General features: G+C 43.3%; 1 protein-coding gene and 1 pseudogene across 2 annotated transcripts in view; one reads left to right on the top strand and one right to left on the bottom strand.

The window, feature by feature from the left end:
* Nucleotides 1-9,616: 9,616 nt before the first annotated feature.
* Nucleotides 9,617-10,137, top strand: LOC105519812 (annotated as a pseudogene).
* A 2,644-nt stretch (nucleotides 10,138-12,781) lies between these two features.
* The window catches only part of EXOG (endo/exonuclease (5'-3'), endonuclease G-like), a 26,846-nt gene continuing 15,179 nt past the window's right edge, over nucleotides 12,782-24,448 (bottom strand). For both annotated transcript variants that reach the window (XM_011953311.1, XM_011953312.1), the window contains one exon: nucleotides 12,782-13,340. In XM_011953311.1, the coding sequence (XP_011808701.1) occupies nucleotides 12,897-13,340 (444 nt within the window). In that variant the 3' untranslated portion in view covers nucleotides 12,782-12,896. The remainder of the gene's footprint in view (nucleotides 13,341-24,448) is intronic.

Here is a 24,448-nt window from a genome sequence, read left to right on the forward strand (position 1 = left end):
GGTGGGTCCTTGTTGTAAGCCCCAGTCACCACCCTAGACTCACGTGTTCCTCATGTTAATCTCATTTCAGAAGCCCCATGGCCCAATGCCTTTACTGAGACCACTTCCCTCCATCTCAACAAATTCCCTTCACTTCAAATACCAGGAGCAGCAGTTGGATAGCGTTTTCTTCCCTCACAGAGGTTCTGGGCTCCCTGTGTCAACTGATGCGCTTCCTCCAGGGAACAGCTTTGCGTACCAGAGATCTCAGGGAGAGGAGGCTTTGGATCTAGTCTCAAAACAATAAACTAACTCCAAGTGGGGGACCAAAGCTACTCATTCTTCACCCTATGTTTGCATAACTAAGAAAGCTATTTAAGTGGCTTTCACTAAACTCCAGTTATTTCATTATAAACTGTCCCTGGGACTTGTGGACACAGAGAGTGGACTTCACCAGGCACGTAAATCCTCCTCATTGGTCCCCAGAGCCTTGAAGAGGCTTATCTGGAGAACAGACCTCCCACAGCACCCCATCCCAGCCTCCACACAGGCTCTGCTCTGAGTGCTTTTCAGGCAGGGAAAAGGAACACGTCCAGGTGGAAATCTTCCAAATGCGTCTTCCCCAATCACCTTGTCACCGGATTGTTTTCAGCAAAAACTTTCTCATAAATTATCTTTGCCTTTGGCTGTTCACACACAAAGGTCACATAGTTGTCTGCCTCTGGTATCACACATGTAGCTGTAGAAATGGTTTCAGAGGTTCCCACAGCTGGAATCTCCAGAGGAATTTTGATCAAGAAAAGGGAAATGAGGTCATGATGAAGAGAGAAAGGGAGGAAAGATAAGGTGGGGAAGACCTGGAGAGCTAGAGGAGGAGAGGGGAATCTCTACCTAGGTCATCTGGCTTCTTTCCCCCTTTCCATCCCTAAGCCACACTTTCTTCAGTGGCGCCCGCACCAGCACCATCGCATCCAAATGAATGGATAATAAAAAAGGCCAACTGGAAGCAATAATACACCAGCATGAATGAGCACCCACAGCACCCAAATCTTGGTTTCTAAATATCGTTCCCCATTAAAAGGAACCAGAGCTTCTTGGTGAAATGGCTGATTCAGGGCTAGAGCCAGGAAAACACCAGAAAACCTGGAACATCTTACTGTGCCAGAAAGCAAAAAAGTGCTCAAAGACAGATAAGGATAAATGTCAAAAGACACAGGAGCCAGTATGAATGGGCCAACTAGTAAGTTTAGAAGTAATGATGGTGTAAAAATTATTAGTGGGCAAAAACTAGTGGGTAGAAGTTTGATGAGGAATACAGTCTCAAAGTATCTCCCCACAATTACTTAATAATTAGAAAGAGAAAATAGTAATTCTACAGGAGGGGGAACAGACACCACTTAAACTAAGTGATCAAAAATGATATCACTAACAAATGGAAAAGTTGACATAGTGTGCCTCCTGATGTAAGACTCTGAGACAGACACACCTTCAGTTATCATCCTCAAACATATCACCTGAAAGTCATAATGAGGACACATCCAACAGAATTCGAGCAACATTATTATTCAAATAACTGGCCTGCACTTTTCAAAATTGTCAAATTCAAGAAACACAAAGAAAGGCTGAGGAACTCTCCCAGATTAAAGGAGGCGAAAGAGACATGAAAACTGAATACAATGAGTGGCCCTGGAACATTAAAAAGAAATAGAAATAGGCTGGGCTTGGTGGCTCACGCCTGTAATCTCAGCACTTTGGGAGGCCGAAGTGGGTGAATCATCTGAGGCCAGGAGTTCGAGACCAGCCTGGCCAACATGGTGAAACTACATCTCTACTAAAAATATAAAAATTAGCTGGTTGTCGTGGTGCATGCCTGTAATCCCAGCTACTTGGGAGGTTGAGGCAGGAGAATCACTTGAACCCAGGACGCAGAGGTTGCAGTGAACCAGGGTCACGCTACTGCGCTCCAGCCTGGGCAACAGTGAGACTCTGACAAAAAGGAAGGAAGGAAGGAAAGAAGGAAAGAAGGAGGGAAGGAAGGAAGGAAGGAGGGAAGGAAGGAAAGAGAGAGAGAGAAAGAAAGAGAGAAAGAAAGAAGATATGATGAGACAACTGATGAAATGTACATATGGACTGTAGATTCGATAACAGTATTAATCAGTTAGATTTTCTAATTTTGAACTGCACTATGGTTTTATAAGAGAATATCCTGTCCTTACCAACACACACAAGTATTTAGGGCAAAAAAGGCATGATGTATTCAACTTATTCTCACGTGATTCCAAAAAAATATGTGTGTGCATGTGCGTATGTGTATATATACCATATATAGTAGATATGTACATCATAAACACACACATATATATGAGGAAAGAGAATAAAATAAATGTGCAAAATATAAACAATTGCTGAATCCGCATAAAGGGCATATGGGAATTTCTTGCAACTTTTCTGTATCTAAGTTTGAAATTATATCAAAATAAAATTTACAAAAATATTACTAATGGCCAATGATTACATTGTACCCGATATGGTTTAAAACACTTTACATATTTTAGCTCATTTTGTACTTACAACAGTTCTACAAGGTATGTGGTATTATCTATCATCCATGTCATCATCTTAATTTTACAGATAGGGAAACCAAGGCACAGGGCAGTTACGCTACTTGCTCTAGCTCCCCCACCTGGTTCAGATGGCAGAGCTGAGATGTGACCCCAGGCTAATCGGCCTGGGCCAAGTCTGTCAACTTTTCCATTTGTTAGTGATATCATTTTTGATCACTTAGTTTAAGTGGTGTCTGTTCCCCCTCCTGTAGAATTACTATTTTCTCTTTCTAATTATTAAGTAATTGTGGGGAGATTACTCTCAGGATGCTCTGATGTCTCCTAAGCTATGCAGAGGCTGAGAACGGAACCCACAGACAGGAATGCACACAGGGGAGGACAGGCACACCCTTCCCCACAGACACACACACAGTGGGGCTGCCTGGAAAAGTATGGTTACAGCCTGCTAATCAAAATAGTCTTCAGATCTGAACACAGAAGAGAGCCTTTTAGAGCATGGAAGGAAGTTCAGAGTTCAGTGTCACAGAGCTTGGGGGCTGGACACTTGGGCCAAGACCCTCCACCCTAAAGGGTTTCCTATAGCCTTTGGCTTGGTCCTATTTGTCTTCTCCTTCCCCTTCCCTAGATCTCCAAGTTTCTGTCTCTCTTTCTCCAAGACTTTTCTGCTCCCTCCACCCCATCCCAATGAACCCAGAAACAAGAGGTTTCTGGTATGGCCTTCTGGTGAACAGTGGCCTTAGAGGAAAGAGGTGGGCCCAGACAGAGAAATGGCCCAAAAGCCAGGGAGTTGGAGGGGGAAGACTGGAAGCTGATGGTCACAGTGATAGAGGAGATGGGGTAAGGAGAGGAGACAAGAGGATCAGCCATTCAAGTTTGCCCAGGGATAAGAAGCACTGTGTGTGTCAGGACCCGGCATCAGCAGTCACTGCAGGAACAGCCCTGATGGGGGTGGGAGGTGGTCATCCTCCTTGGCACTTTGCCAGAAAGGACTGAGGGAGAGCTGTCTCCTACCATCTCTGAGAAGGCTGAGGCCACATGGAGCAGAAACAAATCTCCACGCCAGGGGCTGTCAGGGAGGGTGCCTGGTTGCTAGGGCCTGTCTAGTCTGACAGGGCAATGGGGGTTGGGGGAAAAAGATGCTGACATCTGAATTCAGAAGTGGAGTGGACCCCCACCATCACCCTCCCTGCCGAAGGGCCTGTCACAAGGCGGCCATGGCTCACACCTGCTTATCAGTGCTGGGGTGTGGAGAGGGTGTCGCAGACGGGAGATAGGGCTGGGACAGGGCTGTCCACACCGGCCCTGCTCTACCTCCCTCATTCACACCTCCTCAGAGGCCCTCGGCGCACTTTGCCCCTGCGGCCTCCAGCCCGCCCCACTGTGCCTCTTCTGCAAACCACCCCAGCAGCCTGCCTTGCTCCAAGGATTGCTCTGCCCTGGACAATTAAGAGACACCAAAGAGGAGGGACACTGGACACTGTCTAGCCCCAACCCCTCACTTTACAGATAGAGGAACTGGAGAGTGAGGAGCAGCCACTTACCTAAAATCCTATCGCAAGTACACCGAGGAGCCAGAACTAGAAGGCAGGCTCTCACCCCCGACCAGAACATGAAAGAGTCTGAGTTTCAGCGGGGGCACCCCCGAGAGCAGGGTTCCAAGGGTCATAGTGAAGGAGGACTGAGGGGCACATTTATCCCTGAGGAGGGCATCTGTTCATATGTTAGCCTCATGCAGGGAGAGAGAGTACAATCACATCATATCACTGTGAGCTCCACCTGCCTTGGATGAGACCCCCCAGGGCAGGGCTCTTCCATCTCTGCCTCCAGAAAAGCTCTCTTCCATCGGAGTGGTGATGGCTGGCAAGGGGTCAAAGGCTGTCTCTGAAGTGGTGGGCAGAGTAGGGGCACGGAGCACATCAATCAAGAGGCTAGTGTGAGAAGCCAGGGTCCCTTCACGGTTGTGGTGAGGGAACCCGAACATCATCCCGTCTGGTGGTCTAAGGAGCCAGTTGGGCCCTAGTTGCACCAAGGCCTCAAAGGTGCTAGGGAGTCTCAGCAAACTTAAGGCCACTGCATACCATTGTCCCCACCCCTCCCCTTCAGCCTTGGAGGACATTTGGGTAGATCTTTCCGTCCGGGCATCACAAGAGGTAGGACATTTCATCCTGTGCCTGTGGAGTAACTGGGGCTGAAGGAGGGAGAGGATGGGAATAATTCTGAGATCCTGGTTGGGGGTACGTAAGGGGGTGGCGCTTCACACCTGCACACAACTGGAAGACCTAATTTTAGTTCTGCTTCTCCCAGGGTCAAACACACAAAAGCCCTTGCTCAGCACACTCTGACTGCCACCTCCACGCTTCCATCTTCACACCAGGGTGACTGCTTCAGACCAGAGACCAGACTGCAGAGCCTAACATAGGGTGCCCAGGGAAAGTGCCCTGGGAGTTAAGGCATGCATTCAGCAATGCTCAGTACCCAGGTGTTATTCAAGACACAGGCTTGCCCACAGCCACAGAGCAGGACCCAGGTCCCCACCCTTCTGTGTCCCCACGCCCCCGACCCCAAGTAAATGAGCACATTAGCACTCAAGCAGGATAAGCTCCACCTTTCTGACTTGCTACGTAACTCCAAAACATTTCTTGAACACTCACTATTTGCAAAACCCCGCAGGAACCTCAGAAAAGAATCAATTCCATTATGTGCCTGCCTCTAAAGAGTTAGCAGGGCACTGTAGGGCTAAAATGGGTAAATGCACAAATGACCGAATTAGAAAGCAAATGAAAATAACTACACAACAACTTTGAGGGATGAGGAGTTGAGGGCAAACATTAGATTGGAAGCTGGAAAATCTTAGTAAATTCCTAGTTCGTTTCTTTGTTTGTGAAATGCGATGAATCGCACCGATTCAAATGGTGGACTGCATAAATTCTGACTGGAAAGCGCTTTGCAAACTGTAAAGCATGGATATGCTCAAAGGGCTGGTAGCAACACGTCACAGTCTTTGGATTTGGGAAGAGATTAAACTGCTTCCACCACCACAGGTTAACACCATACTGAGGTCTGGCTCTGTCCTTCACTCTCTCAGATCAGGATGACCTTTATCAGTCACCAATAATCATTCTCAAGAATTCACAGTAACTGGCTACTATTTATTAAGAGCTTACCAAACTGCATATATTATCTTATTCAATCCTCAACCAGTCCTGCAGGTCTTTCTCAACATGCTTGCAGATGAGGAACCTGATACAGAAGGATGAAGTCAGTTGTCCTCAACTGCCCCGCACTGGTAAGTGGAAAAATGATTATGTGGGACCCCAAGTCTCTCCAGCAGCCTCCCCGCCCACTGCTGGTGTCCAAAGCATTGGCCCAGTCATGCCATGTGGACCCAGAGATGCGGCAGGCACTCTCCCTTGTCCTAGAGTGACTCACAGGCAAATTGTGATGGAGCCCTATTTCTCCACAGTGCAATCAATTCAGAGTTTTTCTTTCTAAAGAAACAGAAATGGGTTGAGAGACTTGGCTCAAGTCCATAATCCCAGCACTTAGGGAGGCCGAAGTGAGAGGATTGCTTGAGGCCAGGAGTTCAAGACCAGCCTGGGCAACATGGTGAGAACTCATCTCCAGAAAAAAATTTTTTAAAAATTAGCCAGGCATGCTGGTACATGCCTGTAGTCCTAGCTACTCAGAAGGCTGAGGCAGAAGGATTGCTTGAGCCCAGGAGTTCAAGGTTAGAGTGAACTGCAATCGCACCACTGCACTCCAGCCTGGATGAGAAAGTGAGATGCTGTTTCTATAAATAAATAAACAAACAGAAATGAACTTAATAGAAAATATCAGAGTACATTATGAAACTTGCTGGGTATGTGAAGCGGGTTGCCATGTAAAGTGAATTTTTTATCAGAGGGATTTTCCATGGCTCTGTCTTGTTCAATGTTTTTAACAAACACATTGAAGGCTTGTTTATCCGATCTGCTATCTCAAAGCTTGGATGCATAGCTAACATGTCAGATGGCCAAATCAGGATCATCAAGAAAGTGAACTCACTTGAAGATGGGTAGAAACTGTAACAAGATGAAATCTTAACAGTTGGGCACACATCAAATCTCACATTTTCATCCAAAACTTGGCTATGTAAGTTCATAATGGGAAAGTGATTTGACAGCAGATTGATCATGTGAAAACGACTTGAGGCAGTTAGTTGGACCGAGTTCCACAGGAAGCAATGGTATATAATGTGAAAAGTGGAGCGTCCCTGAGAAGAGTGGTCAATCCCCCGGACTCAGTTCAGCACTGCTCTCACTGCACCCTGAATGCTTTCCTCAGATGTGGCTGCCACATCATGAAGGCATATAAAATCATGATGGTGAAGGGTCTGAAATTCATGAGCACCGGAGCACGAGATGAGATGCCACGTCTTTATAAGCTGCATATCTCGAAAGGACTATCAGATGAAAGGAGGTGTCCGTCAGTTTTGTGTGGCCTGGAATGGCAGCTTGGGCCTGTCATTGATGGGTAGGAATCACAAGGGAAGGTTTCAACTTCATCTTATGAAGATCTACTACAAAGAAAATTGCATAGCTGGTAGCTGCGGGCCCAAAGGGATAGGAGAACATACTCCCTTAGAGATATTTGGAAGCTCAAAGACCATTTATCTGACAAAGGACTCCTGTATTGGGAGAGGGTAGAGGTATAGTAGGGGGCCAGTCTGGCTCCAAACCCTGGTTGATCAGCAGAATCACCAGTGTTGCTTGTTTAGAAAATACAAATTCCAGGCCGGGCGCAGTGGCTCACGCCTGTAATCCCAGCACTTTGGGAGGCCAAGGTGGGCTGATCACTTGAGGCCAGTTCAAGACCAGCCTGGCCAACATGGTGAAATCCCATCTCTACTAAAAATATATAAATTAGGCAGGTGTGGTAGCACTCGCCTATAGTTCCAGCTACTCAGGAGGCTGAGACAGAAGAATCGCTTGAGCCCAGGTAGCACAAGTGGCAGCATGCTGAGATCATGCCACTGCACTCCAGCCTGGCTGACAGAGCGAGACTCTCCCAAAAAAAAGAAAAGAAAATACTGATTCTAGCCTCACATCAAATCTACAGAATTAAAACCTCAAGAAAAGTTAGAGAATCTACTTTTTGAGGCAGAATATTCTAGATTGAGACTAGTTATAACAATATGAGCTTCAACTGAAACCTATATTTAGGGAAAAAATGTATAAATGACATTTTGGAATGCCTGGGCCAGTTTTAATAGGAATTGTTTATTAGATGATATTGAATTCTGGTAATTTTCTTAGATGTGATATTTTAGAATTATAGGGGAATGTCCTTATTCTTAGGTAATACAAGCTGAAGTATTAAAAAGGTTAAGTGTCATGTCTATAATTTACCGTTAAAAAAAAACAGCAAATTGCTTTTAATAATTTGGAAAAAAAAAAGAAAGCAAATGAGACAAAATTTGGGGGAGGGGCAATCATCACACTCTTCTTTCAACTTTTCTGTGGGCTTGAAATTTCTCAAAGTTTGGGGGAACATTAAGCTGTGAGGCTATTCTGGTGTGAGCCAAACATGAGACCCACTGGACAAGATAACCTCTGCTATTCCATCCAGCCTGAGTGCCTGGTGCCTGATGTCTGCGGCTGAGTTCTCTGTGGCTTACAGAGCCACACTGGGGTGTGGTAAATTCCATACTGGCTGGGGTGGTGCCACAGCTGAGACTAAGTCTTGCAGTGACACTAGGCCACAGTGACCCCTAGAGGTACTTGGCGCACTCAGGGGCAGTCCAACCCTTGGCCACAATTGGCATGTTCAGGAGTAGGAAAGAGAAGCCCATGGGCACCCCCACTGTCCTGAATTGCATGGGGCCCGTGTCAGTGAAGTCCATCTTGCTTGGCCCTAATGACCTGAGGTTTGCTCCCTGAAGGTGGGGCTAGACTAGAAAAAGGAACACCAGATCCCTGATCGACAATCTCCAAGAATGATGACATCCAGGAAAGCATGCCAGATGGAGGCTAGGCCTGGAGACAAGCAGGAACAGGAGTTTCACACCTGATGTGAGCCCAGCCCTGACCAAATCCACCAGAATGAACTATAGTGAGGATACAGGAGGCACATGGAGGTGTGCCAGGATGGGGAAGGACGCACGGGGTGAAGGTATGAAGGGGTAGGCAGGGAACAAACAGCACCCCGGGTGCAGGGTTAGGTTCAGGGATGGGCTGCTAACGGGAAGTTTGCGATTCATGGAGGTGATATCAATGACACTTATGTACTCACGAGGATGAGGCCAGGGGACACAGGTAGGTGACATGGTAACATTCAGAGTCATTCCAAGTATAGAACTCAGCCTAGAGCTCTAATCAAAGGTCTGAAGGAAAGACAGAAGTTTTCCATTGCTTGAAGGTCAAGGTGCAAGGGGCAGAAATATTCGCAGGTATTTAATTAAGGACTGACGTCCATTCTCCTAACCTTTGCAATTTGTTGTATTGCTACACACAACAATATTGGTGCAACAGCCTTAATTCAGAGACCAAAGAATTTGGAATTTCACAATAAAGATATAACTGAGGGCGGAGAGAAACTTGGGATGTAGGTTTCCAGCAGAAGAGCCTGTCCAGACTGCACTTCCTCCACGGCTGCCTTTCCCTCAGACCAGGGACTATCTGAGGGAAAAGAGAACAGACAGGCAGAATCTCAGACTCAGCCTATGCTGCATCTGAGTCCAGGATGATCAACAGTCACACTGAGGGCTGAAGCAGTATGACAGGAGAAAAATGCTAACCTCTAACCAATTATTTACATTTCAAGTTTGTTTGGGGGAACTCTTAATGAAAGCGTTGAGACAATTCAAACACCATTGTTACACACTAACAAAGTTTTCCAAAGGCTGCCAGATTTGTGAATCACATAAATAAATAAATATAAATAAAAATGAGGACTGGCAGACTGCAACTTTGTATTACAAGCTCTTACCTCCATTTTTCACCATGACCAGGCAACATCTTTCAAAATAAATAAAAACCTAAGAAACTGTATTGATCTGTCCTTTTGCAGGTGGCAGCGAGGGTGGAGAGGATGCCATGAAGGCCTCGGGCACACTATGAGAGTACAAGGTGGTGGGTCGCTGCCTGCCCACCCCCAAATGCCACACACCAACCCTCTACCACATGCAAATCTTTGCATCTAATCATGTCATTGCCAAGTCCTGCTTCTGGTACTTGGTATCTCAGTAAAAGATGAAGTCTTCAGGGTAGATTGTTACTGTGGGCAGGTGTTTGACAAATGCCCCCTGTGGGTGAAGAACTTCGGCATCTGGCTGCGCTATGACACCCTGAGCAGCACCCACAACATGTGCCGGGAATACAGGGACCTGACCACTGCAGGTGCTGTCACCCATTGCTACCGAGACATGGGCGCCCGGCACCGTGCCCAGGCCCACTCCATCCAGATCATGAAGGTGGAGGAGACTGCAGCCAGCAAGTGCCACCGGCCAGCTGTCAAGCAGTTCCATGACTCCAAGATCAAGTTCCTGCTGCCCCACTGGGTTCTACACTATCAGCACAAGCCATGCTTCGCCATCAAGAGACCCAACACCTTCTAGGTGCAAGGCCTTCGCTTGGGTGTGCCCCAAATAAACTCAGGAACGCCCCGGGGGGAAAAAAAAACTTTATTGATCTAAAACTAGAGATTCTACCATCTAGGTGAAGAGGCAGGAGCAAGAAGAGCAAGAGAAGTAACTCCAAGGCTGCTGGCAATGCAGGTCGGCAGAACAGAGCATAGCAATGGGGAAGGGAGTTGGGGGCCCGCCTCTAGAGATGGGCAGTAGGTACCTAGGACTTATCCCACAGAGCTGCCCACTTATACTCCTGGAGAAACACCCAGGCCACACCATCACCTCTCCATTGAGGAGAAAAAATAACAGATTGTTTGGTCACAGTGACATTTTGGCTCTACATCCCCGAGAAGAGGAGAACTGGCACAAACTAATGGGGAACAGTGTGATAAAACAGAATGGTACTAATCAGGCTACTGTGTTCTGACCCCTCAACTTTTCTTTTTTACCCAAATAAAAGAGCAGAACACGGTCAATCATTATTATCTTATCTTTATCTTAAAGCCTTGGCACTTCTCTTAGAACAAACACACCACAATAATCTTTCTTATAATACCACTCGGAAAAGACAGCAGTGGTATGCATGACAGATTCAGACAAGCTTTTATGCCCCAAGACATTTTACTGACAATGCTCAGGATAGTCCATGAAAGAACTCCAGGTAAACCCAAATCAAGAGAACTGGCTCAGAAAAACAGCCACAATTTCCCTCAGGAATGCTAAATGCCTTTGGACCTTTGGCCCACTATGCTAGACAAGCAGGCACAGAGGAAGCAAATAATAAGCTGGTGATTTTGTGGACAGATCTTTTTCTTTTTACTTTTTCTTTTTTTTTTTTTTTTGAGACAGTGTCTCCCTCTGCAGCCCAGGCTGGAGTCCAGTAGCATGACCATGTCCCATTGCAGCCTCGACCTGCCAGGCTCAAGCAATCCTCCCATCTCAGTCTCCCAAGTCACTGGGACTACAGGTGTGCACCACCATGCCCAGCTAATTTTTGTAGTTTTTTGAAAAGACAGGGTTTCATTATATTGCTCAGGCTAGTCTCAAACTCCTGGGCTCAAGCAATCCACCCACTTTGATTTCCCAAAGTGCTGAGATTACGGGACTGAGCCACCATGCCTGGCCATAGACCCTTCTTAGGTTTCTTAATCTTAAGAACAAAAAGCTCACCTGGAAAGCAAGAACACATCAGCTTGGCAGTATCTGGTCACTGAAAGAACTGCATCTCTGGAAGCAAGCATGGGCTCTAATAAACCCCACAAAATATTGCCCTCTAATTCCCAAATACTCCTGACTGTCTCTTTCCAAAGAGCTAAGGAGGGTTCAGTTCAAAGAACATTAAAGTCCCTTTGGCTTGCATAGCAGATAAGAAACCAGACTCTTCTTACCAAGCATGCCTTGGGCCCACAAATACTCATAGAAATAGGTATATATTTCTGAGTAAAAAGCCACCACCCATGTCAGAGAAAATCTGAATCTACCTCAGCTGTCTTTCTTCTCTTAGATCTGTCTGCCTCATACTTTGTGGATGACTACTTTGGAAAAGTGAAACTCGGGTAAGACACTAAGCTCTCTAAGTGTCAATTTTCTCTCAGGTAAAATGGGGATAGTGGTATTTACCTCAAAAGGTCATTGTGAGACAACACATGTAAAGCACTGAACCTAGTAGATAGAACAAATCTAGTCAGCAGAAACTAGTTGCTGAGTACTTCTACACAGACAGAAGTAGAAAAAAGAGCAGATTCATGAGAGGAGAAAGAAGAAACAAATATACAGTGCCATGTGGACAGGAACTACATAGATGATTTCTAAAAGCCACCTCCAAGACCAATTCAGGTCCTAGGGAGAAGAATGTACAACACTGAGTTCTGAGAAGGCTGGGCAGATACATCAAAGACAATGCATGGTTTGGAGTTATGAAACTGAACAAATGCTTTCCCAATACTCTACATCCAGCAGGATACAAATGCAGTGTCATCTGTGGGCAGTGTTCCTGTTAACTTGACACAAGATCAGCCCTCCATCTGCAGATGTCAAAGCTCCCTTAACAATTGGTTCCTGAGTCAAATGTAATACTGACAAAAACATTGTAGATCTTTCATCTTTTGGGAGAATTTTTAGTCGTAAATTTAGGATTCCATTTGTTTCTTTAAAGCAAAGCCACTAGTAGCTGAGGGTGATGGTTGTGTGCCTGTAGTCTCAGCTGCTCAGGGGGCAGAGGCAGGAGGATTGCTTAAGCCCAGAAGTTCGAGTCTAGAGTGAGCTATGATTCCACCATTGCACTCCAGCCTGGATGACATAGCGAGACATCTCTTAAAGAGAAAAATTTTTTTTTTTTTTTTTTTGAGACACAGTCTCGCTCTGTCACCCAGGCTGGAGTGCTGTGGCCGGATCTCAGCTCACTGCAAGCTCCGACTCCCGGGTTCACGCATTCTCCTGTCTCAACCTCCCGGGTAGCTGGGACTACAGGCGCCGCCACGTTGCCCGGCTAGTTTTTTGTAGTTTTTAGTAGAGACGGGGTTTCACCGTGTTAGCCAGGATGGTCTCGATCTCCTGACCTCGGGATCTGCCCGTCTCGGCCTCCCAAAGTGCTGGGATTACAGGCTTGAGCCACTGCGCCCGGCCGAAAAATTTTTTAAAAAGCAAAAAGCAAAGCCACTACACTATGTTAGCCTAAAGAGGGCATGCCTGCTTCATTACAGACAGTATGACATATCTTGAGATAAAAACAAGGATGGCTTTCTTGTCTAGGTTCCTGACTGCTCCTTAGCTTTGAGTTCTTCTAGCTTCTTCTCATAGCGACTCATGAAGTAATCATCTGGTTCAATCCCTGCATTCTTCAAGTTTTCCATGATCTTTTCCAGTCTGAGCACTGATCGGGCTCCTTCAATCTTTCTTGTACTCAAGTACAAAGTGAACTCCTGGAAATCCAGAAGCTTACAGGTGTCCACAGAGCAGATATTCCGGATATCTCTAGTTCTATCCAAATGAGGAAAAAACACCAGTCCTGACAACTTCTCTAGGTCCTGGAGGCTCACTTGGAATTCAGTTAACTGGGGCTGGAAGCCGATGGCTTCATTAGGTACCACAAAGGCCCCTAGTGCCAGTGGTTCGGTAGATACTGAGCTTCTGCGGGCCAGGATTACCTTATAAAGGTGTGAGGGGACTGCCACGTTGTCCTCGCCAATCACCTAAAAACAAAGCAGCCATATTAGTGATGCCTTTGTGCTAACAGTTCGCAAATTTTTTCTGAAAAACTTATTTAACGCATTGCTGAAATGTACTTATAAGCCATCCCACTCTGTTCTAATGAATTTACATTCAACTGCCAAAAATAATAAACTGATACAGAGATTCACATAGAAGATGAGTATCTAACAGGTCAATTCTGATCACATTCTTTAAAATAATATAACCCCAGGTGAGGCACGGTGGCTCGTACCTGTAATCCCAGCACTTTGGGAGGCCAAGGCGGGCGGATCACTTGAGGTCAGGAGTTCAAGACCAGCCTGGCCAACATGGTGAAAGCCCATCTCTACTAAAAAAGAAACACAAAAATTAGCTGGGCGTGGTGGCAAGCACCTATAATCCCAGCTACTTGGGAGGCTGAAGCAGGAGAATTGCTTGAACCCAGGAGGGGGAGGTTGGAGTGAGCCGAGATTGCACCACTGCACTCCAGCCTGGCTGACAGAGCAAGACTCCATCTCGAAAAATAAAATAATGCCAACCCAAAGATCAGGGGTCACAGTCTCCATTCTGTTTGTAGGACAAAGGACAAAGGAATGCCATGATTGAGTCCTGGTTTTTTAACAGACAAGAAAAGCTGTCATTTTCTCTTCATCTCATAATCAGAACTTCTGGTGCTCCAAACATTCAAAGGTCAAAACTGCTAGCTTGGGTACTCCCAGCTCTAGAAATAAAAACATAGCCTCAGTTTATGAAATTCACTAGGGAACTAAACAGCCCTTAGAGAAGCAGCCAGGTGTCAAGTCAACATTACCATCTCCAGGATCACTTCAATTAGGGCTAATTTTTAAAATTAAATTACATAAATGTAAATGCCGTTTGCTCTGAGTTTTGCCCATCCTTGGGCTTGTGATCAAAGCACTTCTAAATATGTTGTCATGTCAAACACTTTGGAAAGGTATCCACACAATGAAGAAGCCAGAGCCAGGGTCAGGCCTAGATAAGATAAATTAGTTGTGTGGTTTGGCTGAAATTAATGAAATAACATTATTACTAAACCTTTTCAAATTTCCTTCCAATTGGCATCTCGGCTGGGTGCGGTGGCTCACATCTGTAATCCCAGCACTTTGGGAGGCCAAGGCAGGCAGATTCCCCTGAGGTCGGGAGTTTGAGACCAGCCTGACCAACATGGAGAAACCCCGTCTCTACTAAAAATACAAAATTAGCTGGGCATGGTGGTGCATACCTGTAATCCCAGCTACTCGGGAGGCTGAGGCAAGAGAATCACTTGAACCCAGAAGGTGGAGGTTGCAGTGAGCCGCGATTGTAACATTGCACTTCAGCCTGGGCAACAAGAGTGAAACTCCATCTCAAAACAAAACAAAAAGCCTTTTTTGAAAAAGAAAATACTCCACATCTATTTACTTAATGGTCCCCAATAACTGACATAAACCAACTAAAATATGCTCATTGGTATTACTGCCCCTCCCGGGCCCTTCCCTGGTAAGAGTCAGTTTTCTTTCCCGATCAGACAGCTCTGCCTGCAGCAAGATTCCTTCTTGGGAGCCCAAATAAGGCAGAGACCTGACAGTTACAAAGGAAGTTTCTTTTTGGCTTTTTTCAAGCTCCTACCTACATGGCACACAGACTGGGGACTCCATGACCATCTGCTGTCTATCACACATGAAGGTCCCACTGCCAAGACCAACTGCAGAGCTTCAGGGAAGACCCATGCACAGGAATGATTTCCATAACCAACTGTCTTCAAAGTCACTGAAAGTGGTTGGTCAGGGTGTGGTGTAAAGTCTATGAAACTATACAAACTACATACATAAAATCCGCATTTCACCCCAAAAATTCATTTATGCAGCTGGGAAGATAAACATACTCTTCAAAGCAAAAAATATACTGAGGGAGAACCCTATGGAAGTCCACAATTAACTCACAAATCACCAAAAGATGTTAATTCAACAATGCAACTCATAGGTCCTGTGCCTGGCATTGCTGGAAATACAGAAAAGAATATGCTTTCAAGTAGATGCAGCTGGTGCCTCCACTCAAGAAATTTACCACCTAGAGTGGCAACCAAGACCTACAGCTTTCACTACAGGTAGAATGTGGTTAGGTGCCAATACAAAGCCCAAATAAGAGCACTAAGGGGATTCAGGGGAAGCTGGGGACCAGAATTCAGGGCACAGATGCAGCTGAGCCATAGTTTGCAAAGAGGGAGAAGGTAAAAGGGGCTTCAAGTATTCCAGGTGCTAGCTAGGAATCCAACAGTTAAACAAAGTCTTGGTGCCACCTCGTGGACATTCCCCATCACTGCAGTACAGTTCAACAACATTCACTTGATCTTCTCTCCTCATGGACTCCTTGTCTACAAACGGCAATTTTCAAATATAATTAACATGCCCATTGCTGCCACGCAGAGCTTCTAATCAGACTTGTAAAATTCCAGCCAAAAGTAAAGACGTTGGACATTTTAAGTTCTACAGCTTTACTTTATGCAAATGTACCATTTCTACAGGTGTTTAAAAACTCTTAGGATTGCTAGAGGACCTCGACTCTACTTTTGAGAAACCTCATGGAAACAGAAATTCCTATTAGGAACCACAGGTGTGATCCTTCTACCCATGACTTTCTCACAATATTTCAAGGGGGTAAAATACTATCCCTAGAACTAAGGAGAAAAATAAAAACTTAGCCACTCACTGATCTCTTTTCTGATTCAGTCTGCTTTGTTCTTAGGAAGCAAACATCTTTCATCTGTCTAACATAGGGACAGGTCCTAGTGGGATATTCAGAAAAACCCACTGTTTCTTCCTTGAATTTAAGACAATTTTTTTAAACAATCAATCTTGAAATATTTTAGAGCTGTCTTCTTTAAAGACAACTCAACCTACATAATAAATTTTTTCTACTTTTGGAAAAATTGGAGATTTCCAAAAATGTTTCTGAACACTACTAGAGCTTCGGTGGACGGGAAGCCCAGAGACCTCGTCAAACCTGGCTTTGCCACTAAGCTGGAAGTCACATCCACCCATTTCTTGTTTCTTCATTTATAAAATACATAGCAGCCATCCCCATGGGTGGATTGTTATTTATATTTTATAAATGCCTCTCTCATAGAATTGTTATGAAGATACAATGACATGTTAGTTAAAAAAATCTCAAAATCTACAAGATCTTGTAAAAAGCTATTTTTGTAGTGGACATAATTCAAAAGATACAATAGCATTTGGTACAAAAGATGGTTTTACAGAGGAATGGGCAGGGGGAACATATAATCAAGCAAGATTAGACAAGTTACAGGTCAGCAATGGGGTTTCAGGAGGAGAAAGCAACTTGGGCACAAATGATGTCCGTAACAAAGGACTCAAAGGCTTAACATAAACCAAGTCTGGTTAATCAGTGAGTCAGCAAACAACCCTTTTCATGTAAGATTTAGGTATAAAAATATCTTGCAAAGGAAACCCTTGCTGCTGTTAAATTCCCAGGAAGCACTGAACTCTACTCAAGACAGTAGCAAAAACTGGAAGTCAACTGGGAGTTAACTAGAAAATACAATACATAAGGGGGCACTCATTTGCAACCTGAAGCTAGTTTTCTTATATGCTGACCTGAGCTTGTTTCCTTCCATCCAAGAGACAGAAATGACAATTTGCCACCACCACCCAGCCCCAGAAGAGACCCAAAACAAACAATACTACATTAAGCCTGCCATTTGTAAGGTCATACATACTGTAACTATGCCTCCAATAAAATATTAAGCAGCATCAAGAGGAAAAAATATGTACTTGCTAGAATCAGATAGATATATTTGGTTACAGTCCCCTAGTAAGACAAAAAAAGAAACTCCAAAAATAAAACTAGAGGGACAGATCAAGAGACCAAGCCCTTAAAAAGTCATGCCGATCAAGTGAAAGAAAGAAACCATGGGAGTTTGATAAACAACAAATCCGAACCTGAGGGGGAGAAGGAACATGAAAAGTGAGGGAGTCACAAAGTGTGGCAAAGTCAACAAGAATGTGGTCGCCCCCTGTGTTAACTATAAAGCCTCAGCAGATTCTTGTGGCAGCACAAACCCTGGAAGACAGTACTTCTCACATTGGGGTATCTGTTCCAGACCAAAGGGTAGGAGCCTACTAAGAGTAAAACAAGCACCCTCTTTCTAAGCTGTCAATGGTACTTGAAGATTTAGGGTAAGGGTAGAGAGACAATCAGTAAAATAATTTAACTTTCATTAAAACAAATAGATATGGAAATGAACAAAAGCTTTCCCTAAATATAAACCAAGAGACTTAAAAAAATTATTACTCCCATATCACTTCAAGTGATGTCTCAAGACTCCTGAGGGCATTTTCAATGTCCTCCCCTTTAGGGTTAGTATAGTGGAAGTTTGCAAATCGCTGTTATAAAAGAACACAGACTGTTAAATATTTCTAACATTACCACCATCACTGAGTTCTAAAATCTGAAGCTCACTTTCTTGTCAGACCATTTATAATGTCCAAACCAGAATCTTCAGGTATGTTTCACTTGTCTGGAATCAACCTCTTCTTGAAACAGGAACATCAGAGAAAGCACAGGGATGACCTCAGCTACAATAAAGGGGGTGATTCTGATTAGAACTGCCAGAAGATTCACTTCTGATAAAATCACTGCTACGTGAATATGAGCCTAATCCTTCCCTTAGGCTCATATTCACTCAAGTTCTATGATGATGTGATCCTTTCCTACATATTCTAACAGACATTTCTGCCTGGCTATAAGGAATCCTCCTCTTGGCCCATTTTCTGTTATTTTTGCACACTAGCAAGTATCACTTGTAACTCCTCTCTCCATCCACACCATCTTTTATTATCTGCTAACCTTAAGCTTTTGTATATGAACAGCACAGCAATTCATTTACTATAAACTTGAGTGCTTCAAAGAGTAACACTATGAATGACTGGCAATTGTCAGACAGACCCATGTTTGGATACCCTCTTTGACAATTATAAGCTATATGCCTCAGACTCGATCCTTAAAGTCTTGATTTCCTTGCCTATAAAAGAAAATGGTCACTACTTTTTTTGTAAGGGTGTAGTGAAGATTGAATGAGATGCATATATAAAGCTATTTACGTACTGCCTGGTATACCTAGCTCTCAAGAAATGCCAGTTCATGTGCTTTACTTCCTCCAAAGTAAAAACACATATATGCTTCATTGCCTGGATAGAAAACTAAATAAGCCCTTTTATTGGGTACAACCTCCTAAAATAAGGTTCAGAGTATAGTTGTAAGCAAGCAGTAAATATTAAATGGCTAGATCTGAGAAAACAAAACACTTTCCAAGCATTCTGAATTGCTGTACGTAATTGCAAGACCCTGCCTTGGAAACAGGAATTCATGATTCAAATTATTCATTGCTTGAGAGAAACAGACCAGTCTCTAGCACTGGGCAATGCTGTGTCCCCTTTCCCAGAAGAATAAAAGGACATCATTTTATCCATATTTGTTTTACAATTAATTGCCCGCTTTTCAAAGGCCCTGCTTGCTAGAAAATTATCTCGAAATTCTTGCCTGAACTTTTTAACTGGTCATTTGAAGTTTCTGCCACCAGGCCCCAAAATTTCCTTTTATTTTTGTCTCCTTCCCTACATGAATGCTCTAACTTAACTGTTTTCTCAGCACATATCCTATCTCTTCTCATCTCTTCACCTTGCCTAGGTAGACCTCACACGTCTGTATTTCTTAACCAAATTCTCCCAAGTTTATAAATACAAGTGTACGCATATATATAAAAATTTTGGCCCCACTAAATTCTTAAATTGGCAAGAATTTCAAAACAATTTTTCCGATTTATTTTACTAACAAACTATATTTTGCTTTCATCTAATAGATACACCAAAGATTTTTAGGTTTAAAATTCCACCTGAAATAAAGTTTGATTTGAAATATAATGCCAAATCTAACAAAAGCAGTATTATTATGGAGATATTTGTTAGTGAAAAACGAAAATATATAAAAGTAGACGTCAGTTTGATATGCTTCTGAGAAAACTGAAAAACCATTTGCTTCTCCAGAAATATGGATTCCTGGAGTCAATATTCAACTTTACATATACATACACAACACACAAACACAGTGAACTGCTTTCCTAATGAACAGTGTCTGTCAATCCCTGTTTTGAAATACAAGAACACAGAAAGCAGAGGAGAAAGGCCTTCTCAACAGTGAGCCACTAAAGGCAATAGAATTCATGTACTATGAGCTTTGGGGCTCTCTCCATCTACCACAAAAGATTAAAAACAAATGTGGTGAACATACCTGACAAACCGAACGGCAGAGCGAGCACTCAAGAATCAATCTGAATTGCTGTCCGGATCTTAGTTTCTAAACATCAGTCCCCACCAAAAGGATCCAGTGCTCCTTGGAGAAATGGCCGATGGCCAAATGAACATGAAACATACATAGCCTTATGCCAGAAAGTAGGAAATGCTAAAAAATGATGAGGATGCATCAAAAGGACACAGGAGACACTTGAAGGAGCTCCCACTGGCTAAATCTGGGGCAATTTGAGCACCAAAATGAACAATCACAGTAAACATTAAAACTCTGAATAAAAATAAATCTGTGAGTCTACACTGATAACAAGGAGAAGCTCTAACAATGGAATGTCAACTAATAAATGAAGGAGTAAGAATTAGAAAGTCAACATTTAGCAACTATCAGAGTAATAACTAATTCAGGCAAGAAATATCAATGGATACTAAAACTATTGAGTGAAAGTTTGAAGAGGAAAAAGATGCTTACATCACCTCAAAGTATTTCCACAGATTACTTATAAATTCCAAAGGGGGAAATGGTGAAGAAACCTGGTAGACACCACCTTAACCAAGTAAAGTTAAAATCATCAACAACCAGAGAAACTGATATTATGCACCTCCTGATGCGATGTACTGAGAAGGACACAAGATCACTGCTGCTCCATTCTGCTAAAAACAAAACGAATCATGAGCAAACAACAGACAAACCCAAAGGAGGGACACACTGTAAAACAACTGGCCCATACTCTTCAAAAATATCAAAGTCATTCAAGACAAAAGGTTGAGTCAGAAGCTAGTTCAGATTAAAGGAGACTACAGAGACATGATCACTAAATGCAACACTCAATCCTGGTTGGATACCAAATCAGAAAAAAAAAAAAGTATAAAGGATATTATTAGGTAATTTGTAAAATTTGAATATGGACTAAAGATTAGATAATATTTCTATATGTTCTTTCATGAATTGGATAATTATTCTGTGGTTACATGACAGAACGCTTAGGAGGAAAGGAACAAGATATTTGCAACTAATTCAAATGGTTCAGAAAATAAAAATAGGTGTATGCCTATCTATGGAAGCAAAATGTTAACAACTAGTAAATCTAGGTGAAAGATACAGGGGAGTTCTTTTTATTGTTCTTACAACCTTTCTATAAATTTGAAATTATTTCCAAATAAAACATTAAGAAATATTAACCTGCTAAAAGCAAAGACAAAAAAAAAAATCAACCTGCTTTGCAAAAAACTAATAAACAGAGATTAAAGTAGCGTTTCCAGTTAAAAAAGGCAATCTGAACATGGGTTTTTGGTCCTCTCCTCTGCAAATTAAAAGGAAAATACATATATATATATATACACACACACACACACACGGATATCTGTATACACATTCCATATAAATATATGGAATGGAAGTAAAAAGGTATAAAAGTTCTGACAAATGACGGAGTGGTGCATTAATGGACTAAGAACTATCGTGAAGTTATGGAAGATGAAAGATGGATGTGATAACACTGTTAAGATAAAACAAACAGGAAAAAGCCAAAGCTGACATTAATATTTTTGCCACCCCTTAAGTAGTACTCAGCAAATAAAGGGTATCAAAATCAAAGTGTGTGATTGAAAAAAATTCATCTGCAGAATTATCGTGCAACTCACAAAAGTAGCAGGCCTTTCTTTTGCCTTCACATGAGGATAGAAAATACTCTCTAAAAGAATGGGTCTCTCTCTCTGCAGCTCATGCCCTTCCTAGAGCTAGACACGAACTTGCCTGCCAACCAAGCGCCTGCAGGGCTGCAGAAATGGCTCTGTGCCATGGCCTCCAACCTGGGCAAACCCAAGGATGGGAGCATGGGCCAGGGAGCAAAGGAGAAGGGCAGCATGTGAACATGATGGGTGTGGCGGGCCTGACCATGGTGCTGAGTAGGTCCACTGAGCCCTGGGCGCAGCTGTTCATCTCCACCAGCGTGATGGACACCACTGAGGAGAACCGCAGCCACAGCATCCACTTCTTCGAGTTCCTCACCGAGGAGCTGGCCCTGGGCCAGGACCAGATAATTTTCCACTTTCCCCCACTGGAGCCCTGGCAGACTGGCAAGAAAGGGATGGTCATAACTTTTTAATGACTAGCCTCCAGGGATCCAGGGCATCTGTGAGCTGGCTGCCCCTTCCAGAGAGTCCTCCTGGCAGAGCGCCTGGTGTTACCAGCTTTGGGTAATTCCCCATGAGACATTCCTGTGACCTCATAATCCTCTTCTTCTCCATCCTCAAGTCAAATAAAGGGATCATCCTCATTAAAATAAAATAAAAATAAAAGAATGGTGGTATACACAAAACTACCCTAGAAAACTTGTCATACATAAAGATTCCTGAACCCATCTTCAGAGTTTTAGGACATTTTCAGACAAGCAAGGACTCAGAAAGGTTATCATCCATTGATTCTTCCAGAAAAAATTTGGGGATATACTCCACCAAAGCAAAAAAAGTTATCTATAAAAAAGGGTAGCCAGGTACAGTGACTCATGCCTGTAATCCCAGCACTTTGGGAGGCTAAGGCAGGCAGATCACTTGCAGTGAGGAGTTCAAGACGAGCCTGGTCAACATGGTGAAACCCCGTCTCTACTAAAAATACAAAACATTAGCCAAACATGGTGGCAGGTGCCTGTAATCCCAGTTATTCAGGAGGCTGAGGCAGGAGAATTGCTTAAACCTGGGAGCTGGAGGCTGCAGTGAGCCAAGATCGCACCACTGCATTCCAGCCTGGGTGACAGAGTAAAACTCTGTCTCAAAAAAAAAAAAAAAAAAAGAAAAAGAAAAAAAGAAAAGTGGGGGGTTGGGGGGAGGGTGGAAAAGGGGGATTTAAGATAATATTTAAGGGGAAAGAGGAATTTAAGGACCCAAGCTAGGAGTATAATAAGAAACAGAAGGACAGATATATAGATAACTTAAAACTAAAAAAGTTTACTGGGATAGCAAATGGTCAGTTCTCAACTGATCATTCCCTCCTTGAAATGCTTTCTTCACTTGGCTTCTGGAACATCACCCTCCCCTAGTTTTTCTCCTACCTTAAAGGCTGCTCCTCTGACTCTTTTGCTGGATCTTCCTCTTCTTGACCTCTAAGTGTCCGAGTGCTCCAGGGTTCAGAATTCAATCGATTGTTCTCTCCTGTCTATACTCACTTATATAATCTCATCATAGCTTTCAACATCATTGGTGGGCTGATCAACTTCCAAGCACATCCTAAATCAGACCACTTCTCACCATTTCTAACATCACCATGCTACTCAAGTTATTATTTCTCATGTAGACAATTCCATTAGTCTCTTAACTGGCCTTCCAGTTTCCACACTTTGTTCTGTTCTTCACAAGAAGCCAGTGTGTGCTTTAAAAATGTAAACCAGATTATGCTACTAACCTGATCAAACACTGTAAGTGTCCCATCTCACTTAATACAATCCACATTTCTTGCCATCGCCTCCCTCTATAATTTACTTCCTTCTCCTCCTCGTGCTTACGCTGCTCGTCACACTGAGCAGAGCACTTGAATGTGCCAACCTCGGTTTCATCCGTGTATCTGCACTTTCTCTAGGTGAAAAACTTCACATGGCTTGCTCCCTCACTTCACTTAGGCTTCTGTCCTATCTCACTTCCCCTTGTCTTTCTTTCCCACTCTAATACAATCCTTTACCGTGCTTTATTTTTCTACGTGGCATTTTACTTACTATGTATCTCCTCCACTATAATGCATGCTCCATGAGGGTACTCTTTTCTGCCCTGTTTACTGCTGTATCAGAAGCACTCAGAACAGCACCAGGTACCTAGTAAAAGCTTAGTTAAGTCTCTGTTGAATAAAAGGAAGGAAAGAAGGGAATGAAGGAGAAAGGGATGGAGGGAGGAAACAAGTAATCCAAATTAAAACAGAAAGTCAGAGGGCTCCAAGAATATATCTTCAAGAAAAAACTAACTTATCTTTTTAAAAAAATCATATGATGATATGCTTAAATGACCTAAATTATCTGATTTAGAAAGTAAAAACATATTCCATTTTTAAAAAGAGCAATTATAATACACTGCCACCCTTACCTTCCACTTCTCAGTTTTTCCGTTGTTTGTGGTAATACTTCTCTCTCAAGTGGCACAGATTTAATGATGTAGAGTTACATCTACTTCCTTATAGGTCCAAATACTACTTACACACTTATAATAATATAAATGTTGGTTAAATATTTTCCAATAGATCTTGGATTACAAACTCAAAGACCAACAAGGGCTAGACAGGAAATGTAAATGAGTAAAATGGGGCAGGTGAAGACTATGGTGAATTGAAGATGTGTGTTCAATCTAAGGAGAAGGTTGATACTCTTGTCTAGTAAACTGGTTGCCTATGGGAGTATATGCCAATTGTTATGGAGTCATCTGATTTAAGAGAAGCTAAAATCTGGATTTATGTGAAATCTCCCAATTATTAAACATTATCAACTAATTAAAAAATAACATATAGTCAGGTTGGTGGCTCACACCTTTAGTTCCAGCCCTTTGAGGGGTGGAGGTGGGAGGATTACTTGAGGCCAGGAGTTTAAGGCCAGCTGGGGCAACACAGTAAGACCCCCATCTCTACAAAACAAAAACTTAAAAATTAGCTGGGCGTGGTGGTGCATGCCTGTAGTCGTAGCTACTTGGTAGGCTGAGGTGGGAGGATCTCTTAAGCCCAGAAGATAAAGGTTATAGTGAGCTACAATCGTGTCACTGCACTCCAGCCTAGGAGACAGAGCAAGACCCTATCTCTACGAAAAACTTAAAAA

Source organism: Colobus angolensis, unplaced genomic scaffold (genome assembly GCF_000951035.1).
Source record: "Colobus angolensis palliatus isolate OR3802 unplaced genomic scaffold, Cang.pa_1.0 Scaffold36, whole genome shotgun sequence".
In the NCBI taxonomy this organism is placed as follows: Eukaryota; Metazoa; Chordata; class Mammalia; order Primates; family Cercopithecidae; genus Colobus; species Colobus angolensis.